This window comes from Temnothorax nylanderi, unplaced genomic scaffold (assembly GCF_030848795.1).
Source record: "Temnothorax nylanderi isolate EJ_2023f unplaced genomic scaffold, tnyl_v1.0 TNYL_tig0005_pilon, whole genome shotgun sequence".
In the NCBI taxonomy this organism is placed as follows: domain Eukaryota; kingdom Metazoa; phylum Arthropoda; class Insecta; order Hymenoptera; family Formicidae; genus Temnothorax; species Temnothorax nylanderi.
In genome coordinates, this window is record NW_027249067.1 from 1,598,348 (window position 1) to 1,619,365 (window position 21,018).

General features: G+C 44.2%; 1 protein-coding gene and 1 long non-coding RNA gene across 2 annotated transcripts in view; one reads left to right on the forward strand and one right to left on the reverse strand.

Moving 5' to 3' along the window:
• Positions 1–4,967, reverse strand: part of LOC139776190 (uncharacterized) — a 113,106-nt gene extending 108,139 nt beyond the window's left edge. The window contains exon 1 of the long non-coding RNA XR_011719024.1: positions 4,928–4,967. This is a non-coding gene — a long non-coding RNA (uncharacterized lncRNA). The remainder of the gene's footprint in view (positions 1–4,927) is intronic.
• The window catches only part of Ci (cubitus interruptus), a 79,058-nt gene that overhangs the window by 53,588 nt on the left and 4,452 nt on the right, over positions 1–21,018 (forward strand). The window contains exons 2-11 of the mRNA XM_071712695.1: positions 9,674–9,927; positions 10,251–10,340; positions 12,501–12,698; positions 13,946–14,220; positions 16,079–16,333; positions 16,625–16,789; positions 19,092–19,256; positions 19,464–19,889; positions 20,059–20,592; positions 20,666–20,935. Of these exons, the coding sequence (XP_071568796.1) occupies positions 9,674–9,927; positions 10,251–10,340; positions 12,501–12,698; positions 13,946–14,220; positions 16,079–16,333; positions 16,625–16,789; positions 19,092–19,256; positions 19,464–19,889; positions 20,059–20,592; positions 20,666–20,935 (2,632 nt within the window). The remainder of the gene's footprint in view (positions 1–9,673; positions 9,928–10,250; positions 10,341–12,500; positions 12,699–13,945; positions 14,221–16,078; positions 16,334–16,624; positions 16,790–19,091; positions 19,257–19,463; positions 19,890–20,058; positions 20,593–20,665; positions 20,936–21,018) is intronic.

Consider the following 21,018-nt stretch of genomic DNA (forward strand, 5'->3'; position numbering starts at 1 on the left):
GTAAATGCAGCTGAACACGCACCACCACAACCGACCTTACTTTCTTATCCAATTTCTTATCCCTCTTTCCTTTCCCCTCCCGTTGTCCGCGTCATTATAGTCCGCAGCCTCTCATTTGTTTCCCTGTCTAAGCTCCCATTCTGCAACGAATAGCGGGGGAAGTCACCCGCACAAAGTCGGATAGAAGCTGGAGAACGAAGGGAAATGCACACTCGGATCGTAGTATGGCGTGCAAAGAAACGTGATGCGTAACAATGACATAAAAGTGGCACAGAAATAGAGGATTGTACCAAAAAGCGTGAGTAAGTTCAATGAATTTGCATTTGCTTGCCTTCCCAGACAACACAATGTCCAAAATCGAGATACCTATAAGACGTCTTATATTTCGATTTTGGATATTGTGTTGTTTAGGTTAATGTCATTTCGAAAAGACACGTTAACGAAAAAACATTAACGATCGGCTTTGCGAAATAAAGTCTCTTTCAAATGATACGTACGCGTAGATACACCATACCATATCATTCGTATTATATGGCCTATCTTCGCAAACAGTTCGTCGCAGCGCAAATTATCTCGATTGTTTAATACGGAGGTGACTCTTCGGCAGCGAGCTTCTCCGAACGGGCCGCGTGATGAGATAACGAGATAGCGCGTCTCACCCTCGCGATTATACCGTAAATATATCCTATTCCCCATTTATACCGAAGTTGCATGTACCCCACACGCTTATTCAGCGCCGTGCAATTGAGTCGGATGGCGTAATACTCGTATGCGGCGACCACCGCACCCCGGCTAATTGTAAGCAACGCAGATCCGACTCGTACACATCCGATCCGGCGCGGCTTAGCGGCCTCGCGTGCATTTCCGGCGATCCGTCGATCACAATTACATATATCTCGTTGATTCAATTACGGGAATGACTTTACGACGCAGTTTCCAGGTCCCGATACGCCCCTGGTGCCTATTGCGCGGGTTGCATCCGGACCCGTGCACAAGGTGCCCGGCGGGGCCTCTGGGGCTCGCGTTCACGATACGTATCCGCGATACATCGGAGAAGGTGATACGCGCTCGCGCTCGCACGCGGGTCGTTGTGTTGGTGCGTTTCGTGGTGGAGGGCGGCGGAGGTGGAGGTGTGTCGACAATCAAGATTACGTGGGCGGATACACGCGCGGTCCAGCGCCGGCGGCCTGGCAGCCCTGTGCGCGTCCCGCTTCTTCTCATTCCACCTTACCTTCTCTCTTCTTCCTCCGCGCGTCCCGTCCCGTCCCGTCCCGTCCCGTCTTCGTTCCTCTACCAGCGCGCTCCCGGCCGGACCTGGGCCCTAGGACCCCCTCTGGATCCTACCTCGGCTCGATCGCCACCGACGCGTAGCTCGCGTACCAATCCCCCATTCCCCCGGTTACTATTTACAATTCGCTCGGTATCGCGTGCAAGTGCAAGCATCGAGCGCGCATCCTCGCTTCTACACATCGAATCGCGATATCGCGAACCGGCTGGCTACGATTCAGAATTGACTCGCTTCGCCTTTGAAGGGATGCTCGCTAACGAAAGAGAACATGGCTCGATAAATATTCTAGAAAATATGCACATGACGATTCTCGCCTGAAGCGTTTCGCTAAATGATGAAGCTATGTAAGCATCTCAGACTGATGAGCTTGATTAACTGAATTTAATGAAAAAGAAATTGAGTTCTAATATTTAAGCGCATCAGTCGTCGATATAATATTGGAGTTTTGGAGTTTTGGAGTGCCATTGTAATGTAATTAAATCGTAAACGTAAGACCGCTGATTAATTTTGAAACTTCTGATTGGAATCTCTATGTCTGTGGGACCGTGGTCAAGCGACACCAAGATCGTCCTGTCCCTTTCCCTCCCTCGTTCCTCCTTCGCGCCCGAAGTGCCCGGACACGTCACGGTGTGTTGGTAGTGGAGAACGCGAGATAAATTCATGAGCGCGATGTCCTCACGACCACGTAGCCAGCCGCTTCGAGCGGCCCGGCCATGTAAATGTAAAGAGGGCTTTGCGAGAAGCGAACGAACGGAGCGCATTTTATTAGCGCGCGAACGGGTAAGGTTCGAGAGGTGGGAAGGTGGAAAAGAGGGAACCTTGTAGGCTCGCGCGCTTTTGGACCGACCTTGCCTCGCGCGAGCACACGCGTGCGATTACAGCGTCGTTTGTATATCTTCTTACGTGTAACGAAATCGACGGGGTAAAAGAATTTAAGGGAGAGTCGGGTGAGAAAATATATACGTAACTTGCAAGATCAAACGTCTATGTGTTAAATGTCTACTTGAAGATTCGTATTCTCTAAAAAATGAATATTTCGCGCGCGAAACGCTATCTTCGGATTATATCTTTTACAATTTGCTTCGCGTTACTTTGTCACAACAGTGTGTATGCGTGCGTGTGAGAATCTGTATAATTAGCAGAGTAAAATTCCAATATTATTTTGTCTACTATGAAACAGTATCATAAAAATAAACGTGACTTCGCACATTCGAAAATAAGATGTCCCGCGCCACAAGCTCAATATTGTAATCGCCCTTCTTCAGCATTGCCGGTGGCAAAGCGTTATAGGCCCGTCATTTATCCCATATTGCGAGCGGAGATTGGAGAGCGAGCGTAATTTCAGGCGGACGGAATGAAGCGTGGCGTCGCGATAAAAAAGGGGTTCTCCGTAGTTTTGTGTCATGTTCGCGCCATGTTGTACATTAGGCGTGGGATATACGTCTCTCGCGCCGAGCCGACAGTGAAGATGAAGAGAGAGACGGGCAGAGATTCGCAGGTAATTGTACGAGGCAATCACGTGCGCGTTACAGCGTTCTACTTAAAAAGCGTGACAAAACGCAGTAGTTCTTCTAACTCCGCGCGCGGAAGAGAAAGAAAGATAGGCAGAAAGAGAGAACAAGAGACGCCGGAGCATAACTAAAATCTTCATTACCAAACCGAAAAAATTCCTCCCGACGCATCCATGACACAGAAAAAAATCGTGAAAGATGTTTGGAGGATGATGTGATTTCTCATCGTAATTCAAAAAGGGACAAATTTTTTGGAGTAACGTTTGGAAACACGTGTGTAAAACAAGTACCGCCTTGAGCTTCTTCGTGTCGATAAACGTCCTTCGATTCCCCGTCAATAGAGTCATTAGTCACGGCTCTCGGTGTACCCACCATATTCGTCTACCTGCGGCCCTCTACGGATGCCGATCTTTCCTGCCTGTGCGATGAATGCATTCCATGCGGCACTCGTTTTAAAGCTTGTTTGCTTTAAACCCTACTTCGTTAGAAGTTTTATCTTTTTCGAAAACAATTCCTATTTTTCGAAAATCATTGAACAAATATTGTGACCAATACACATTAATATGTATACCTAGTATGAATGTACATATATCCTAGAATGTATATCCTAGTAATTTTACACATCATTCTATACAATTATTATTATTTAACGAGACGCATTTTATATACATTCTATATATATCGTAAAATACATTTTATATGTAGAGATGCATTGTTTTTAAAAATGCATTTAATTTTTTTAATTTTAGATTTTATATTAAAAACTGATTTCAATAGGTACTCGATATTAAATAATTAGCCTTTGGGAAAATGTCTATAAATGAAAAAGTTTCATTCCGAAAATATCGATATTCGGCAAGACAGGTGAAACGGTTTTCCAGCGTTAAAGAGTCACAATGATGAATAATGCAAGTTGCAGCGCGTAACATTTTTGTGCACGAATTACTTCGTTAGTGGCGCCTGGTCGACGACGACGACGTTACCTGCCTGCCTCGCATGTCGATTTTACCGAAACCTGAAAAGGCAGAGACGACAAAGAGGCAGCGTGGTTTCTGTGCTGCAACCGGAACCCGAAAGGCAGGGAATTGGTAAGCGTCGCACGTACAAAACCTACGAAGGGACGTATCCTTGTATAATCGAATCCTACCGGGTAAATCGCGTGTTTCAGCTGTGTCGGAATGGTGAGGCAACAAACGTTCATTAAAGAGGCGTGGGTCACACTTTGGAATATCCTGTTGTCGGATAAACTGTTTATCGTAATAAGTTATTTGAGAGGCACGATAGAGTGAATATTTGACGAAATATAATATTGACGTTTATCTTATTGCACAAATATAAGTGATATGAACCTGCTGGAAACGCGAAAGTATTTATTAATTTAGCGGTAGTTGATAGAACTGTTAGAAAATCATTTCTCAGGGCTAGAAAAATATTTATTACGAATAGCTAGTAAAAGCTTAATTACATATATTTGATTTGCAAATAATTTGAAAAAGATTTTAATATTTATTAGTTTTTCTTTCGTTATTTACCTTACACGCGTTTAGTTTTTCGATAGATTAATACATAATTACACTACTTGCTGAGTAGATTCTGCATGGTTTTAGGAATCCTTTCGCAATCGCGAAGGATACATCAGGCAGAGGTGGAGATTGGTCGAGAACCGCGATAAATCTACCGGCTGGTACGATAAATTTCTTTCGCGGAAACACAAAAAGCGCATTAACGTTGCTCGGTTATGTATCCAGGCGACAAAACTGCTTATCGCGTCACTTGTCGAGAAACAGTAAAATCTGGCAATCCAAGTTCATAATTTTCAATTTAAATATTGTCTTGCAGATTAATCCCTATTTTGTTATCTAATTTACTTATTTAATCATAATTGTGATTGATATCAACGATAACAATTTACAGCTTGTAAATTTCAACACCGCGTGATTTTATGTAGTGAGTAAAGTTTCATGCAAATGTAATAAAGTAATAACATAAACGCCATACGAACATCAAATAGAGGTAGCGGCATACATTTGTAATGTAGCCCACAGTGATATCTAAATCTTGAAATTTCAAAGAAAAAATATCCCGACGCGTGCTAATAGCACAGACTGCTAATTCGCACATAACTTACGAGCGGCACGGTCTGTCTTCTACGAGGTATCCGAGGACGAATCTCCGGCTCAAATGAATTAAACGCACGTACGCGAGACGCGCGCTACGCAGCGTTCGAATAGCCTATAAATAACACTACGAGCGAGCATATAGTGCGCCGTTAGGCCGGATTTGCAGCGAAGGCGCGGCTCCGATCGATCCGCGGCGACGGCGACGTTTCGCATATCGATAGACCGGCGACCGATCTCGCGTGTAAATACCTTGATTAACGAGGCTCTGCCTGATCGTAATCGAGTTTCCTCGCTCGTTCCGAACTCGTTTTGAAAGCGTCGCACCCGATTCTCGAGCGCGTAATCTTATTGGCGCAAGACGTGTTTCCCGAGTCTCCTCGCTCATCTTCGTCCTCGCTGTTATTAGCGCGTGTTACTATTTCTCAGACCGTATATAATTGATATAAAAGCATGTTTGTAAACTAGTTTATTAAACAATGAAGAAAATCTTTTGAATTTTGCGTACACAAGTGATCTCGCTGTACGAAATTTACTTGGACTCGTCGAAGTCGCAGAAGGGTGTAACTCTCGAAGGACCCGAGGCGCGCTAAATATAAGATTATATGACTCAACCCCGCGACCCCGCGCGTAAGCGCCAGGCGCAGAACTATATCTGCGTGTCCATCGAAAATAATTCCAGCCTTTAGGCCCGCGACGTTTCACGACTTTTCGTAGTAGGGGCTTAAGACGTTCACTACGGTGTTCAAGTCGCCGACACTCTCAGTCGAGAAAACGCGATCCTGGCCTCGCGCCAGGATCGCGACCATAGATCACCCCGCGAAGAGTGTGCAGAGTTGTGAAAAATTATCTCGAGCTCGGCACGGAGCTTCACCAACAGTCAATGACTGGCGCAAGTTACCGTATAAATCCGCGAGGGAAATGGACGTGAATGGCATTGTTTATTTCCTCTTCTCGTCACAGATTCCAAACGGATTTCCACAATAACTTGCCAGGGAGATAATCTATGTCGTCGCGTATAGCAGTGATAATATTAAAAACTGGTGATAATATTTAAAAAATGATAATCCCTCAGTGTCACTTTCCTTCAGTCATTATCTCCATCTTTCTTTCTTCTCTTCTTTTTCACGGTCGCGTTTGAAGCGCGTGCCATTTGCGCTGCCATACAGTCTTCGCGCCACATGGTTTTCTTCTCCTCTCTACATATCGTCCTCGTGACAACGCGTTCAGCAAACGGCACAGCGATAAATATTATAACTTGAGACTTCGTAAATACACCGCACTTTCAACGTCTTCTGAATCAAAGCCCGCCGTTTATACTTTAAATAACGTAGGAAAAATAATTGCGTCACTTATCCGATCAATAATACGAGGATTAATGATGTAGGATTCCCTTGGGCTTATAAAGATTGATACAACTCTCATTATAAAGCGTCAATTTTTTGACGAGTCACAGGATTATCGTCCGGCAAATTATAAGGAGTCATCTTACACCGCTTTACGCATATCCGATGTAGAGAGGGATGAAGTTTGGCGAGGGCCTAATCTCTCGCCTTACCACATCGCGCTGATCGGCTTTCGGCTTGTGCTTAAGCCGCATCCTTTTACCCCGTTTCGGCTCGCCCCTCGGTACCCACACGAGCTTCTTTCCGTCGCGTCGTCGCGGTCTCGATATTTCTTTTTCAAGTTCCGAAGCAACAGGGAAACCGGGCAGATGTTCCCGGGCACCGCTTAGCTCGCCTCATTACCACGAGTCACGTTAATGAGCTTGCGAACCTTAATTCTTCACCCAGCTTCGCCGACCCTTCTCCACCTCTTTCTGCCTCCCGAGATTAAACCGACCGAGACGTCGCGTGTCTGCCCGGCGATCACTGAATTATCGCCGACGAAATTTCAAAGAATTCTCATCTATTCGACAATTCCGACTATTGGGAGTTGCACTTCTGCTACGCGATTCTGCAATGAGTTTGATGCGCACGTGTACGGAGAAAATCCAAATCATGCAATCATCCAAACAATGGCCCGTATTAATCCAGATCGCATTTGATTTAGAAACCACATACGAAAAATGACCGTAAGAGCCTAAACTTCGAAAGAAAGATCGGAAATGAACGATTTCAATATAGTCGAGCGTCGCCGAGAAGGAACGAGCGGTGGCCATAAGAATTTCAAGAAGATCCCTGGGTTCCCGAGGCGGATGGGTCGTAGATAAAGATAGATGTGTCGGTTTCCGGCGTGTCGAGTTAACGACTCGAGTTTTATCTGTCGGTGGGGGGCTGTTTCGACGGGGACGGAAAGCCGTGGCGTGGCAATGAGTGGAAGAAGAAAGTCGCGGATGGATCGCGTGCGCGAGACGGAGAGCCCGAATTTCGAGGAGACGGAAACAAAGAAGAGTGAAAATAAGAGGTACGGCAAGGCAAAAGAAAGAGGAAGGAAAAAATAAATTTTTTTCTCGCACTGCACCATATACGCGTGTCTTGAATATATGGTTTAACCTAAGAAACGATCCGAACGTTTATTAATACAAATGAAAATCATTTTATGTCGCTATCGTCTCAGATGAAATAACTGATTTTAATTTGAAGTACTTTTTGCGAGAAATATTTTGCTCCTACGATTTTTATATCCCACACTCTTCTTTCACCGGAGAAAATAAATCTGGCACGTCGGATATGTGTCGTCGGTTGCATGGATATTTTAAAAACTCGCGGACGGTGTGTGACAGACGCTTAAAGCGGTGGCTGCAAAGGGAGAAGGAGGCAAGTAGTAGAAAAGGAAGGAAGGACAGCAGCCAGAGGCAGAACCATACCTCGAGTCATCTGGCAGTCAGCAGGATTGGAAATAGACACAGCTCGCTCTTTCTCTCTCTGTCTTCCATTCCTTTCCTTCTCCGTTTCCACTATGGGAACTCTCAATCTCCGTCTCTCTTTCGGCCATTTCTCTCTCGGTGCGAAAAGAAAAAACGGGGAACACGAGTATGCCAAACCCGGCGGAGTCGACGATGTTTTCATTGTAATGGTCCCTCCTGATTCTCTCTCTCAGTCGACTTTTTTACGGGATCCACTACTAAGCAGCCTGTCAAAGCGTTCTAATTTTTGTTCCGGCGTCGCCGCTTTATTAGAGGAAATTATTAAATCGCTGGGAAAGGATTATTCGTCGCGATCGACTCAATGCTAATATGTTTTCATTATTTTGCATAAGTTGATTAATATTATTGTAATAATCTTAATTATTTAATAATTTGCCATCTTTGGTGTCTGGTTCAAAAGCGCTAGTAGCGTAAAGTGTTTTCGCATCTTTTTCTGCCGTTAGTGGCCACGAGAACGAATGCGAAATTGAGAGATTTCTCGACCTGTCAACGAGTATCGCGACAAATGTTTTAACACGTTCGACCACTGTAAGCGGGCAGCCAACAGGCAGTAATCAAAATCCGTGGACACTGAGCAAAGTCAAACAGCCGACCCGGTTGTCTTTACTCAGCAAACTCGTGGAAGCGCGGAGCCAATATTTGGACAGCGACCGACTCAAACATCGTAATCCGCCTTAAAACGTTGCGACACGCGCCAATCGCTCCCTCTGTCCTTGTTCCGCAGGTTGCTATTTACTTTATCATTCGCGACGCACCGTAATCACCGCCGGCTAATTAAACCTTTATATTTGTATTGTGATATTAGGGCTTTTTTCCACACACGGCACTCTTCTTTCCGTTTGACCGCGAGATTCGATTAGCTAAGAAATTTTCCGTTCTCGTGATCTCGATGAGAAGCTTCGACCTGTTTTGATTGTTATTAAATGTGACGATGTTAGGATTCAATGCAAACACGGGCTACCTGGCGTTGATCACGAATTTTCATGGATCAGCACGATGACATGTTTGTGAGAAACTTTAAAAAAGAGTAAAAAGTGGTACTTAAAAGAAAAATACTTTAGAGATTATTTCTTGATGCTTGAAATTTTTCGGAGAATACGATGGACCTTCTCGTGATTTGTATGTTTTAGCATTCAAAAAACTTATTACTGCAGATAAGTTTGTGCGCACTGATTTGTAAATATACTGGTTTATTGTAATATTTAATATGAAGGATATAAGCGCGTTCTTAACTGTCTTGAAAGACGCAGCTCTACTCGCACGTGACTGTCGTTAGTAGAGTTTGAGTGCGGAAGAACTCGGACGTCGAGGAAGAGGATCTTTGAAGGCACCGGACACGCATCGTTTCTCGATGTTTCGAGCGTGGCGAATTGCCATCATTCAAAACGAGACGCGCCTGTCTCTTTCGCGGCGCGGTTTGTTTCCTCTCTTCTGGATCACGGTCCACCGTTCCTCGAAGCGAACGAGCGCGCGCATTGTGACGTCAGCGAGAATGACAAACAAAAACGCATTATCTTATCCCGCGAACAAAGTTATACTTTGATCATACGACCGTGCCATTGATGGAAGACACCTGTCTCCGTCAAGAAGCGACGCGAATAGGAGCTTTGACGAAGAGACACGCGCCATTTGTCGCGTTCACGAAGTGTGTCGTAATTTCATCCGTCAAACAAGAATGCTTTTCTTTCTCACTCCTCGCTGTAAATCACAAACGTCCCGGTAGAAATACGTTTCGTTAATGAGAGGGGAGATATGCAGGGGATAGAGAACCGCATTTACACCGTGATCTATTAGCAATTTCTGAAAATGTATTTCGTTCTTTTAATAGACATGAGCGAATTAACTTAACATTTTCGATTAACCTTACGTTCACGTTTACGCTTTTCAGATTATCCAGCTCGACGGCAATTGGAACACCCGGTAACGGCAGCGGGGGTGGCGGCGGAAGCGGCAGCGGAGGTGGTGGAGGCGGCGGTGGAGGTGGGACTGCCGGCAACGGGACTTCCGGTGGTGATTTTCTACGTAGAAGTCATCCCCTCGCGGAACATACGGCCCTACATCCCGCTTACCGGATCAACTACATGGACCACCTCTACCATCAACTCCAGGCCTCCACGCACAGTCCCAACACCTCACTACACGGTAATTATCTGACCATATATGTACACATAGGTTCAGATAGAAGCGTTCGCGAGCAGAGTACAAGAACTATCCGTTACCTCTTCTATGACAAACGACGAATCGGAAGGCCCCGTAAAGGGGACCCGCATTTCCGCCGGAAGTCTCTCCTCTAGCGTACAAAAGCGCTTCGAATCTGATTCATCGCGCGTGATCTGTGTCGTGGTAATAACGCGCTTTTACTTCCCTCTTCGAGCGACGACCGGGATGGTGTCTATTTCGCTGACTCGGCCAATCCGTCACTATGTTTTACGCGAATATTTTCTTATTTTTTTCTTTATTTTCAGGACTGGGTGGTTTGGGGCCCGAGTACCTCTTACACGCGGCAGGTCCTGCCAGCACCCTCGCATCGTCCGAATTCCCGTTCTCCATTGATGGTAAGTCCAATAACATGTATCCTATCTTTAATGTCCACGCTGACGTGTGTACGTGTGACTGAGTTATGTGTGCCGTGCCTAGCCCCATAGGTGCATGTAGTGGCACTACCGGCAGGTAGGAGATCGACTGGTTAAGAGGCCGAGAGGCTAAAAGACGACCGAAAGGGTAAACGGGGCCTCGTTAGCCGCCACCGCCGCATAATTGAATCGACTCGGAGCGACACGACCTCATTAACACCTTAGCGCCTACCCTACAGGTTGTCTCACATTTCCTCTTCCCGCCCTCTTTATCTTCTCTTTCTAATTGGGACTCAATCTCTTCGCTATGCGCAATTTTCACATACGTTTTCACATACTTACATCTGTGTATTTTCAACAATCATAGTATTGTAAATTGAGCATTGGGAATTTTCTGTCTATCTTAATGCCAAAATATTCAAGCGATTAAAACATTGAATATTAAATCCTTTGCAACGTAGCAGAAAGGTATTTCTGCGAAATAACGATGAAAATAATTTAAATATTGATTATAATGTACTTGATAAGTGAATTTAAGATACACGAAGCTAAGAGTTGAAACGATCGATCTTCAGTTCAGCACGGTAAACAGAAAATTTGAAAAGCGCTGTAGTTGCCTCGCGTAGTAGTATCGGAGGAGCCGCGCCGATCGGAGTGCACGATTGCACCAATTTACATGTCTCAATCCCATGTTCGACCTGTGCGAGGGAGCGAAGAGAGGAGTTGAAACTTATCGAGCGTGTCGGGGTCCTGGAACCCTCGCGGGGAAAAGGGTACTTTCGTAGACCGAGCGAGGGATGAACGGTAAGGAACGAAGGAGGATCCACATTCGCATATTCATTAAAGTCAGCGAGAACTGTGTGCGACGCGACGCGAACCGGATATGGTAGGGCCAACTTTTTGGTCTCGGGGGATACGATAATCGATTCCTGTTGCGAGACGACGCGAAAGAATCTGGGTATTCGATCGTCGTATGATACATTTTCTTTATATGTATTTTAATCGTCAATTCGATTTGATGCATTTTTTGGAAAACGTACACAATCGTAAATGCCAGTCGAACATTATAATACCTATAGGAAACCGCGGCAACAAACTTACGAGAAAGCAAGTGTAGCAATGTGAGCCGATAAATCGTTCATTGAGCATGCATCTCACGTCATGCGGAAAAACCGCACGGCAGTTTAAGCCGCCACCGCCGCCGTTGACCACCGTAAATTTGATCATTGACCGAATTAATAACCGATGAAGGGGACAAAGCAGAGCCCTCCGTGCAGGCCGGCGCGACGAGACAATTGGAGGAGGAGAGAGCGGGTTTTGCAAATAAAAAAAAATGAGAGGAGAAGGCGAGCAAGGGGATCTCCAACTGCGAGTAACTCTATACCCGTTGTGCGCGAACGAGCGATCAACCGAGTGGAAACCGAGGAGAAGGGTAGGTTCGCTTCTCGTGCTTGTCTTCTGTGTATCGCGTTGCTCCTTACACAGAAGAAGGAGAAGGGTAAAGAGGGAGGGGAGGGAGAGGACGAGAAGGAATAGTAGAAGAAAAAGGGGTACGAAAGCGAGGTAGAGAGCACTCGCGGCTTAATCCCGCGATGGTAGAGCAAGAAATCTGGTTGGGGGAGGACAGGAGGAGAGAAAGAGAGAGTTGACAGTGCCGAGAGAAGGACGAGAGAGCGTAACCGCCACCATGTAACCAACGATGGTACGTACAAGCGAGCCGCCACCACGCTCTTAAGAAAGTGGTTTGTATATTACGTCGTTACGCTGCGGTCGCAGGCAAATCGCCGCTAAAATGTTCAAGCCACAAGATCGGGCTCTCTCCTTCGGTCTTCTCGACTCTCGCTTCTCTTCCCCCCCTCTCTCCCTCTCTCTCTCTCTCCGTACATTTAACGTTCTTGGTTTTTCTCCACTTTCCATCTAACTTCTTCCTACCTATGTACCCGATTACCACCTCAGCGAATGCCAAAAATGCGTGTTCCAAGGCTTCCAATGTTAGCACATGACAGTGGTAATTAAATTGTGTAAATTCTGTCAGGTTGTTTGACATAGGAATGGCAAGCGAGTGAGATCGAAAACGTAATTGGAGACTGAAAGTTTCTATTTACAAATGTCAATTTAAATTCATCTTTGCTTAAATTTCAGTTTCAGCATCGTCGCGACTAGGAAGTCCGCGAGCCTCAGCGATCAGGGCGAGTCGGAAAAGAGCGTTGAGCAGTTCACCGTATTCGGACAGGTTCGACATCGACAGCATGATTCGATTTAGCCCTAATAGCTTGGCGTCCATCGTCAACGGTTCGCGAAGTAGTAGCGCGAGCGGAAGCTACGGACATCTCTCCGCTGGTAAGTAAAATATCCGCCTACAATTCCAATCAGTCGGTTATTGAACAACTTATAATCACTTTGCAAAATTTCTATCACAAAAAAGAGTTAATTCTTTTCATGATTATTCAAATATGCGTTGGGTATCAAGATATGACTTATAAGATAGCTTATAAGACATGAATTATAGCAAATAATAAATTCTAGTGACAGGATTAAAGGGTAAATGTACATTAAGGGGTACATTGTCGCTCTAGCGAGCAGGTACGCTTTTGAGGAACGATCGAAGATGATAGGCGGCGACGTATTACAGTACCAGTGCACATAAAGCCATTATATAGGCGGGAACCTTCTTGCTTGCGAGTTAAGAACGCCCGGTAATTTGCGATTAAATGAAGTAATTAACGAATTAAAATTCAGACGGCGTGGCACGCCAGTCGTTTGTCGGCGTTGCATCGTCGAATACCCGCAGGATGTTCCTGCTCGTTAAATTTGCCTTCGATGCATACACCATTGTGAAATACACATCACCTGCACCGTTCTATCTTCGTCACCCTTTCCTATCCATCTCGCTTTCACCCTGTACACTTTTCAGCGATCCTAATTTACATTTGTACCATAGCTAATGGAAATTAAATTCACCAGAATTCACTGATAGTATTTCAATCGTTTATAATATTTATTCTTAATTCAACCAAAGCTATGCCGATAATTATAATGATAAAAGCATAATGTAAATATAATTTTAATATATAAATTTATAAGATTGCATTCGCGGACAAATACGAACTTATTCGAGTTACCATGTATGCACAATCTAATAGTACAGTTTCTACCTACGCACGGTTACTTTATGGTCTCGTAACAGAGGCTCGCGATTGAAATGCAAGCTTAGCCTACGTGCCGGAAGTCCGGCGTGTCGTGCTCGGACTATCAAAAGAACGGACATGCGGTCCGATTTCGTTGTTATTCTCCTATCGCAACCATATTCGAGCGATTCGTGTAAAGCATTAAGCACCATACTCACCAATCGCCAAATATTCGTAAATTCTCGGGTATCCTTTAAATACTTGCATCACGTAACACCTGAAGGTCTTTTTTATTTTGAATGCATTGCTGTTGCAAAGTTATTGCATTTTTGGCGTTATAACCGCGAAGCAAATATCACATTATCAAATAATCATAAGGAGAAGAAGCGTTCTCTATTAAATAATTCCTACTTCTCTGGCATATATACCAGTAATTAATCGATCTGCATTGTGTCGCAGCAATGAGTCCAGCGTTAGGCATGCATCCCAGCATGGCGCCGCACCTGCAGCAGCTACAGGCCCACATTTTGAGGAGCGCGGCCGCGGCGGCGCTTTTACCTCACACGCACTCCTTGCAGCCACCCGCACCACCGCCGCCACCGCCGCATCCTCATTCTCACCCCCATACCCACGGACTGTCTCCTCATTCGCAATTGTACCCCGGTGTGCCGCCTCATTCCACGTCGTCGGCGACGCTCAGCCCGCACGGAGTTGGAGTGCCCCCGAAAAGTGAGGTAAGTGGAAAAAAAAACGAACAATCGAGAAGACTAAAAATGTCACCTGCCGCTAACTTAAGCTCCAAAATTCGACGTTTTTCGATGCAAATAACAAATGGAGTCTCGTTAAATATACTAGTAATTAAGTCATTTTGACGGCAAGCACGGTTTAATCGGTATTAGATTCAACGAGCGTATTGTGGCGCATAAACGTTAATTCCGGTCAGGAGGAGAGCGCAATATGCTCGCAATAGCGACCCGGGAGTGCCATTCGATCGTTATTGCGAGTCGAGGGTACGACGATATACGCTCGGTGGCCCGTCATCGATATTCATTGGGAATAAATAATCGTACTCTCGTAACCCCCCCATCAGATGGCCGCTCGACCTTTCTTAGCTACGTCCCGTTGGCTTCGTCTAACGATGGGCGACAATGGAACGACGAAGACAGAGGAGGCGAGAGAGGGAGAGAAAAAGAGAGACGGAGAAAAAGATTGGGTTACTCTCTCGCGAGAGGGTCCTCGGGTTACAAGCAATCTCGCGCACATTATTTCGCCCGATTCCACCCCCTCCCTAACGCACCTTTATTTTCCCTCCCGCCGATCCTTTCCTCCTTCTTTTACTCGGGTCCGTCGCTTCCTCGTCTTTGTCGTTTCCTCTCTACCGCCATCGTCGCGGCGGACCCGCGCTGATTTATTTGCATCCGCGCGCTCGCCGACGTAGGCGCGGCGTTTTCATTTTCTGCCCCGCGTCCACACGCTGTAAAGTTTACCGGCGTGATTTGCATCGGTTTGCATTTTGCTTTCCATCGTCGTGTTCCGTTGTCGTCGTGCTCGTATACGCGTGTCGCGTACTTATATACGAACGAGAACTCTCGCGATCCATGTTTAGGCGATATTTTTTTATGCGAGCTATATAACTGTGCTGTATAGTAAGAAATTAAACAGGTTTTTATATTTATCTTAATCTTTTTGATTTCAAAATGCTCAAATGTATTCGCGTTTTCGATTTCATTAATTATGAGGCGTCATTTATATGTATACATTAAAAACGCAGAAGCAAAGCCAAATTATCATCGCAAAATATTAAAGTTGTCACGTAAAAAAAAAATTGTTAGGCTACTAATAGCTCTCCCATGTATCATCAGCTTTTTCTACTCAGATATATATCGTTACTAAAAACATTTATCATGCTCTTGTTACTTTTATCTCTGCTAATACTTATTTGCAGAACTGATTAAGTAACTTGAACCTGAATTTCTGCTTAAATTATTACGCGTGTGGTAGCAAGAAGCAATTAGAATATTCCTAAAAATGCTTACATTAAGTGACAATGTTAAAAATGTAACATTTAATTTACATTCTATTCTAATTTTTATTGATCTACTTTCGAATATAGCTTAGCCAGCGTTTGAATAAGTACTTATCGTCTATCAATCTGTATCGCAATATAGTGCAGATGTGGAGAAACCTGCACATACACGCGTTTAATTAAGTATTTGGAGTTATGTCTCTATCAGAGAGAGTACGTAAGACCAAAAGGAGGAAAGAGTAGCAACATGAACGATTTATGACGGTTTGCAACAATCGACCGAATTACTGCGTTTCACAAACGTGATAATTGCAAAATTGCATGCATCGTGCGCCGATATGAATTCATGATAAATTGATATAATTACTATAATTAATGAGCGATTGGAACTTGAATGTAATTGCGTAAACTGTGTCCACTTGAAAATACTCTACTATTGAAATTACAAGCATTACATTCACGATCTCAAATTCTCCGAGCATCTGAATAATAGATAGAAATATATGTATGTATTAAAAACGATGTTTATTTAATTTTATCTTTATCTCACTCTTTTTCACGTATAGAGCGTAGAGTCATGTCGAAAAGCGTCGGAATCATCGACTCGCTCGGTGACGGCCGAGGCCGACACTTCCTCAAGGCGGGCCGCCACTAAAGTCAAGAGGGAACCGGCGACAACGACCACCAACGCGACCACCACTACCGCCCCACCGACTCATCCTCAAGGTCTTAGTCCGAGTGAGGACCTCAGAGACGAACCTGGTGACTTTATCGAAACGAATTGTCATTGGAGGGACTGCGGTCTGGAGTTTCCTACACAGGTAATATACGGACGTGCGACGATATCTTAATAATTTATTTCTTCGTCAATAAGCGAGCGCTAAGAGTGACACGAATAATTACAATTTCTACGCGATTTTCGAAGCATCGAGCAGAATGTTAATGGGAATAATCAATTTTACACGGCGTTGAGGTATTTCTTTATAAATTATTTAAAGAGAAAGGGAAAAAGAGAGTTAAAGATATAACGATATCGTACTATCTCTATATATCTCAGCGAGAAGACTTGGTCTTATCCACATTAATCTGGCATGCATCTCCCTTCAAACCAGGACGATCTCGTGAAACATATCAACAACGATCACATACACGCCAACAAGAAGAGCTTTGTTTGCGGCTGGGAGGAATGCTCGAGGGAGGAAAAACCCTTCAAGGCTCAGTACATGTTGGTCGTGCACATGAGAAGGCATACGGGGGAAAAACCACACAAGTGTACCGTAAGTAAAGTACTTGCTTGTTTCTCCCGACCGAAAATTTTTTGTATTAATCAATCACAACGCGCGTAAATCCTGGCAGAGTGACTTTAAGAAATTTCGTTAATATCGCTATTCATTATTTCAGAGCGCGTTTTATTTGACTTTTTAGTGTTAGCTATTAAAAACATTTAAATAAAAATAGCAATCGATTGTAGAACTTATTGTTAGAGTGTTAATTTGTTGGAGTATTTAATTGAATTAATACTCCAATTTAATTGGAGTATTAATTAATTAATTGAGTATATTTATATAAAATAATTTTTGTAAATTTCATCCTTAGTGATAGTTTTATTTCTATAGCGACATGCTATGAAAGAGTGAAATTACGCTAAACATAATGTGATATCTGTTATTTCATGATTTAATAATAAGCACAACCTCTTTTATTAGATTTATCTTTGCGCTTCTTTGATAACTTTGAATAAAATTACATATAAAATACGAAACATGTTAGTATTAATGTACGCAAAAATATTACGTATTCCACAAAGAATAATTTCTCGTCATTCGCGCGCGCAAAATACATATACATGCACACAGAATACACAAGATATGATACATGTATAGATAATATGTAAAAATAAGCAAAATTAAATTGGTACACACAAGTGTCAAGAAAAACATTTAACTTATGTGAACAACAGATTTGTATTGTGTGTTTTGCGTATAAACTCTAAAGATAATCTTGAAAGAATTTGTTATCATGTGGATGTTTAATCTTTCTAATATAATAATTCTAAATAATTTTAAAAAGTTTTTAAAATAATTTTTTATCCCTATTTAAGTTGTTTCTATTGCTTACTTTGCAAAATTTCGATAAAATGTAATTAAAGGAGAAGAGAAATATTTTTCTCCATCTTATTCAAATTATGATTTTATACTTTGCAAAATTTTGAAGAGAATTTAAAGAGAATATTTTTTATCCCTATGTTTAAATTAATTATGCATTTTACAAAATTTTTAGAAGACAAAATTAAAAAAGAAGAGAAACGCTTTTTCTGTTACAATTTAAATCAATTCTATATTTTGTAAATTTTCGAGAATCCGGAATTAAAAGAGAAGAGATATTGTTTTATTCTTACTTAAAGTAATTTTTCGCAAATCCACTTCTAAAAAAGGTTTCTTAAAAGACTCACCGTCGTCGACAAGCTGCGTTCATCTCGACCAATCCGTCGTAACGATGTCTGCGTACCACAACTCCATCGCGAATCGATTGTTTCTGCATTTATCCGACGCCCTCGACGTTCAATCACAGACTCGGAGTAATGCACATGCGTGTCCGTGAGCGAATTCTTCTGACGGAGACGTCGACAATTACGAGCACTGAAAATCGCGCGCGAACAGATTAATTAAGGATGTAAAGGATGATCGTCATGGCGATCGCTCGTCCATGCATTCGTCACTACCGACTTGTTACGCGCGACGCGTTCTCGATCGAAATTCTGAGAAATCTCGACGCGTCCGTCAACAGGAGACAAGCGAGATTATGCGTTTCGATTAGACACCGTCGCGACAGCTTGTCTCTCGACATCTTTTCGCGTTTTCTGAACGAGCTCTCGCTAAACGAGCAAAATATCGAAAATATGTATATTAGAAAATGGTTACCGAAACGGCGCTTCAGGTTCTTCTCCGGACACGACGCAACTCCAATCATGAAATGCTGTTAATCGAGCGGCTGCCCGAGTCGATTCGTACGACGAAATGATCAATGCCGTTAAATTCGATGTCCTCGGCACTCATTTGTATTCGAGATTCGCCGCGGGATCAATAAACGAACGCGAAAATCGGAGCAATCGCGTCGTGGGGTGCGTACCGTGAAACGCGCGCGGCGCGGTGTGAACTTATCGGCGCTTCGAAATATGGTCGCGGACTGTACCGCGTACGTTGGCGCGACGCGGGAAATATGTACGGCGACGCGGCACGGTGAGAAATTATTGAGAAAATAAATATCGCTGATAATAAGATTAGGGCAAGAGATTGAATCGCGCACGATTTCGCTTTGATGAACTATTAGAAGAAATACGTATGCTATTAATTTAATTGCGAACTAGCGATGTGAAAGTGTGAGGACGCGAATACTTTTTAATGCAGCATATAGCGTTTTCTAAATGCTTGTTTTCTTCTTCTCTTCGTATTCTTTTTTATTGCTTTCAATATCTATACTGGTTATCGAATAGCGTGTTCGAGAATTGTACTTAATCTGTATTTTTATATCACATAATAGTATTGCAGAGCGATAAATTACATATTGTTTTGAATACAGTTCGAGGGTTGCTTCAAAGCCTACTCGCGACTGGAGAACCTCAAGACTCATCTCAGATCTCATACCGGCGAGAAACCGTACACCTGCGAGTATCCTGGCTGCAGCAAAGCCTTCAGCAACGCCAGCGATAGAGCAAAGCATCAAAACAGAACGCACTCCAGCGAGGTATTATCCTTTTTCTTCCTAACTGTAAAAAGAAAAAAATATATTTTTTAAAAGTTTCGAAAGACGGGTACAAGTGCTAGATAATATATTAATTTCGTGGATTAGTAGTCATCATCTGATTGTCTCTTGGCTCATGATGGATCGAACGATCAGCAGTAATTATTGCCTGAAAATTCTATATCTATTTAATTGTCTTTCCTTGTCCAGAAACCGTACATTTGCAAAGCTCCCGGCTGTACGAAGAGGTACACGGATCCGTCGTCGTTGAGGAAGCACGTTAAGACCGTTCACGGCGCCGAGTTTTATGCGAACAAGAAGCACAAGGGCGGCAACGGTGGTGACGGCGGTGGCAGCGACGAGGCCGGCGCGGGAGGTAACAGCCCCAGCAGGAGTGAGGATTTACCTCCGAAGACACCCAGCCTCTCAAGTCCCAGCGTCAAATCCGAGAGCGAGGCGAACAGCCCGCCCGGGATCATGCAGCAGCAGGGTAGTCCGCTGGTGGGTGGTTGTAACGACGAGGTCGCGGGAATGGGCGCTCTCACCGGTGACGGAATCGCCCTCGCCGAAGAACCGTGGAACGAGGAACCCGACGACTTGGACATCGCCGATCTTCCTGTAGCGCTACGCGCCATGGTAAAGCTTTCGAGGATCGCTCGAGAAACATGTATGGATTTCGCTAGATAAGAGAAGCGTTCTAACACAGAATTACTTTTTAAGGCTTGCCTTTTTTATGCTCATATATCTTCTGATGTTCTTCGACCTCGATTCTTGTCAAGGATGACACTGTCTCGATTATCCACAGGTCGGCGGTATGGAATCGCAGCAGCAATTGCAAGTGCCAGCACCCACGTCGAGAAATCGGCTGAAAGGAAGACTGAACGCCAAAGGCATGCCGAACATGCCGATCGGCGTAGCGAACATGCGCGGGATTCACGGTGTCGTACCTCAGGGTAACATCGGTGACCTCAATAAGAGGATTACCGATTTGAAGATGGAGGGTGGCGGCGGTCAGACGCGGCAGACAAGTCTGTCGGATCTTCAACTGAGGTTGCAGCCGTTCGGTGAGCCGCGAAGGGACAGCAACAGCACCGTCAGCACTTATTACGGCAGTATGAGATCGGCGGATCTCAGTAGCCGAAGGAGCAGCCAGGCGAGTGTCGTTAGCGCCGTTAGAATGGGCCCAGGACCGGAGAGCTTCTACGATCCGATCAGTCCGGGTACGTCTAGGCGAAGCAGCCAGATGAGCACCGCTTCTAGCAGGATCGATCAGAATCATCTTCAGGGGCCTTACTCGACGAATAATCTTGTCGTTCAAACGCAAAATATGTCCCTGCAGGTATGCCTCGTGCCTACGATTGTCGCATAGAAAGACAGAAAGTGTTTTTAAACTACGTAACATTTTTATGCAGAGCATTCAGGGGATGCCAAGCGACTGGAATAATCCGAGCGGTCATTGTACTCAACCATCGAGTGATCGACGAATGTCCGAACCCATTCGCAGTAACCCGGCCCAAAGGACTTCTCCTCCGATCCCGCTCAGGCCAAGATCGGCACAGCTGCCCGAACTTCAGCCCGAGCTTCATCCCAATCAGGAGGTGATTCTGGACGAGGTGGGCGAAGGTGAAATGGTGGAAAACAAGCTGGTTATTCCCGACGAAATGATGCAGTATTTGAATCAGGTAATCATGCTGGTGTGTTATTTAAACTATTCAGATCCGTAATATATTTCTCTCATGCTAATTTTTTTTAAATCTCGAAATTG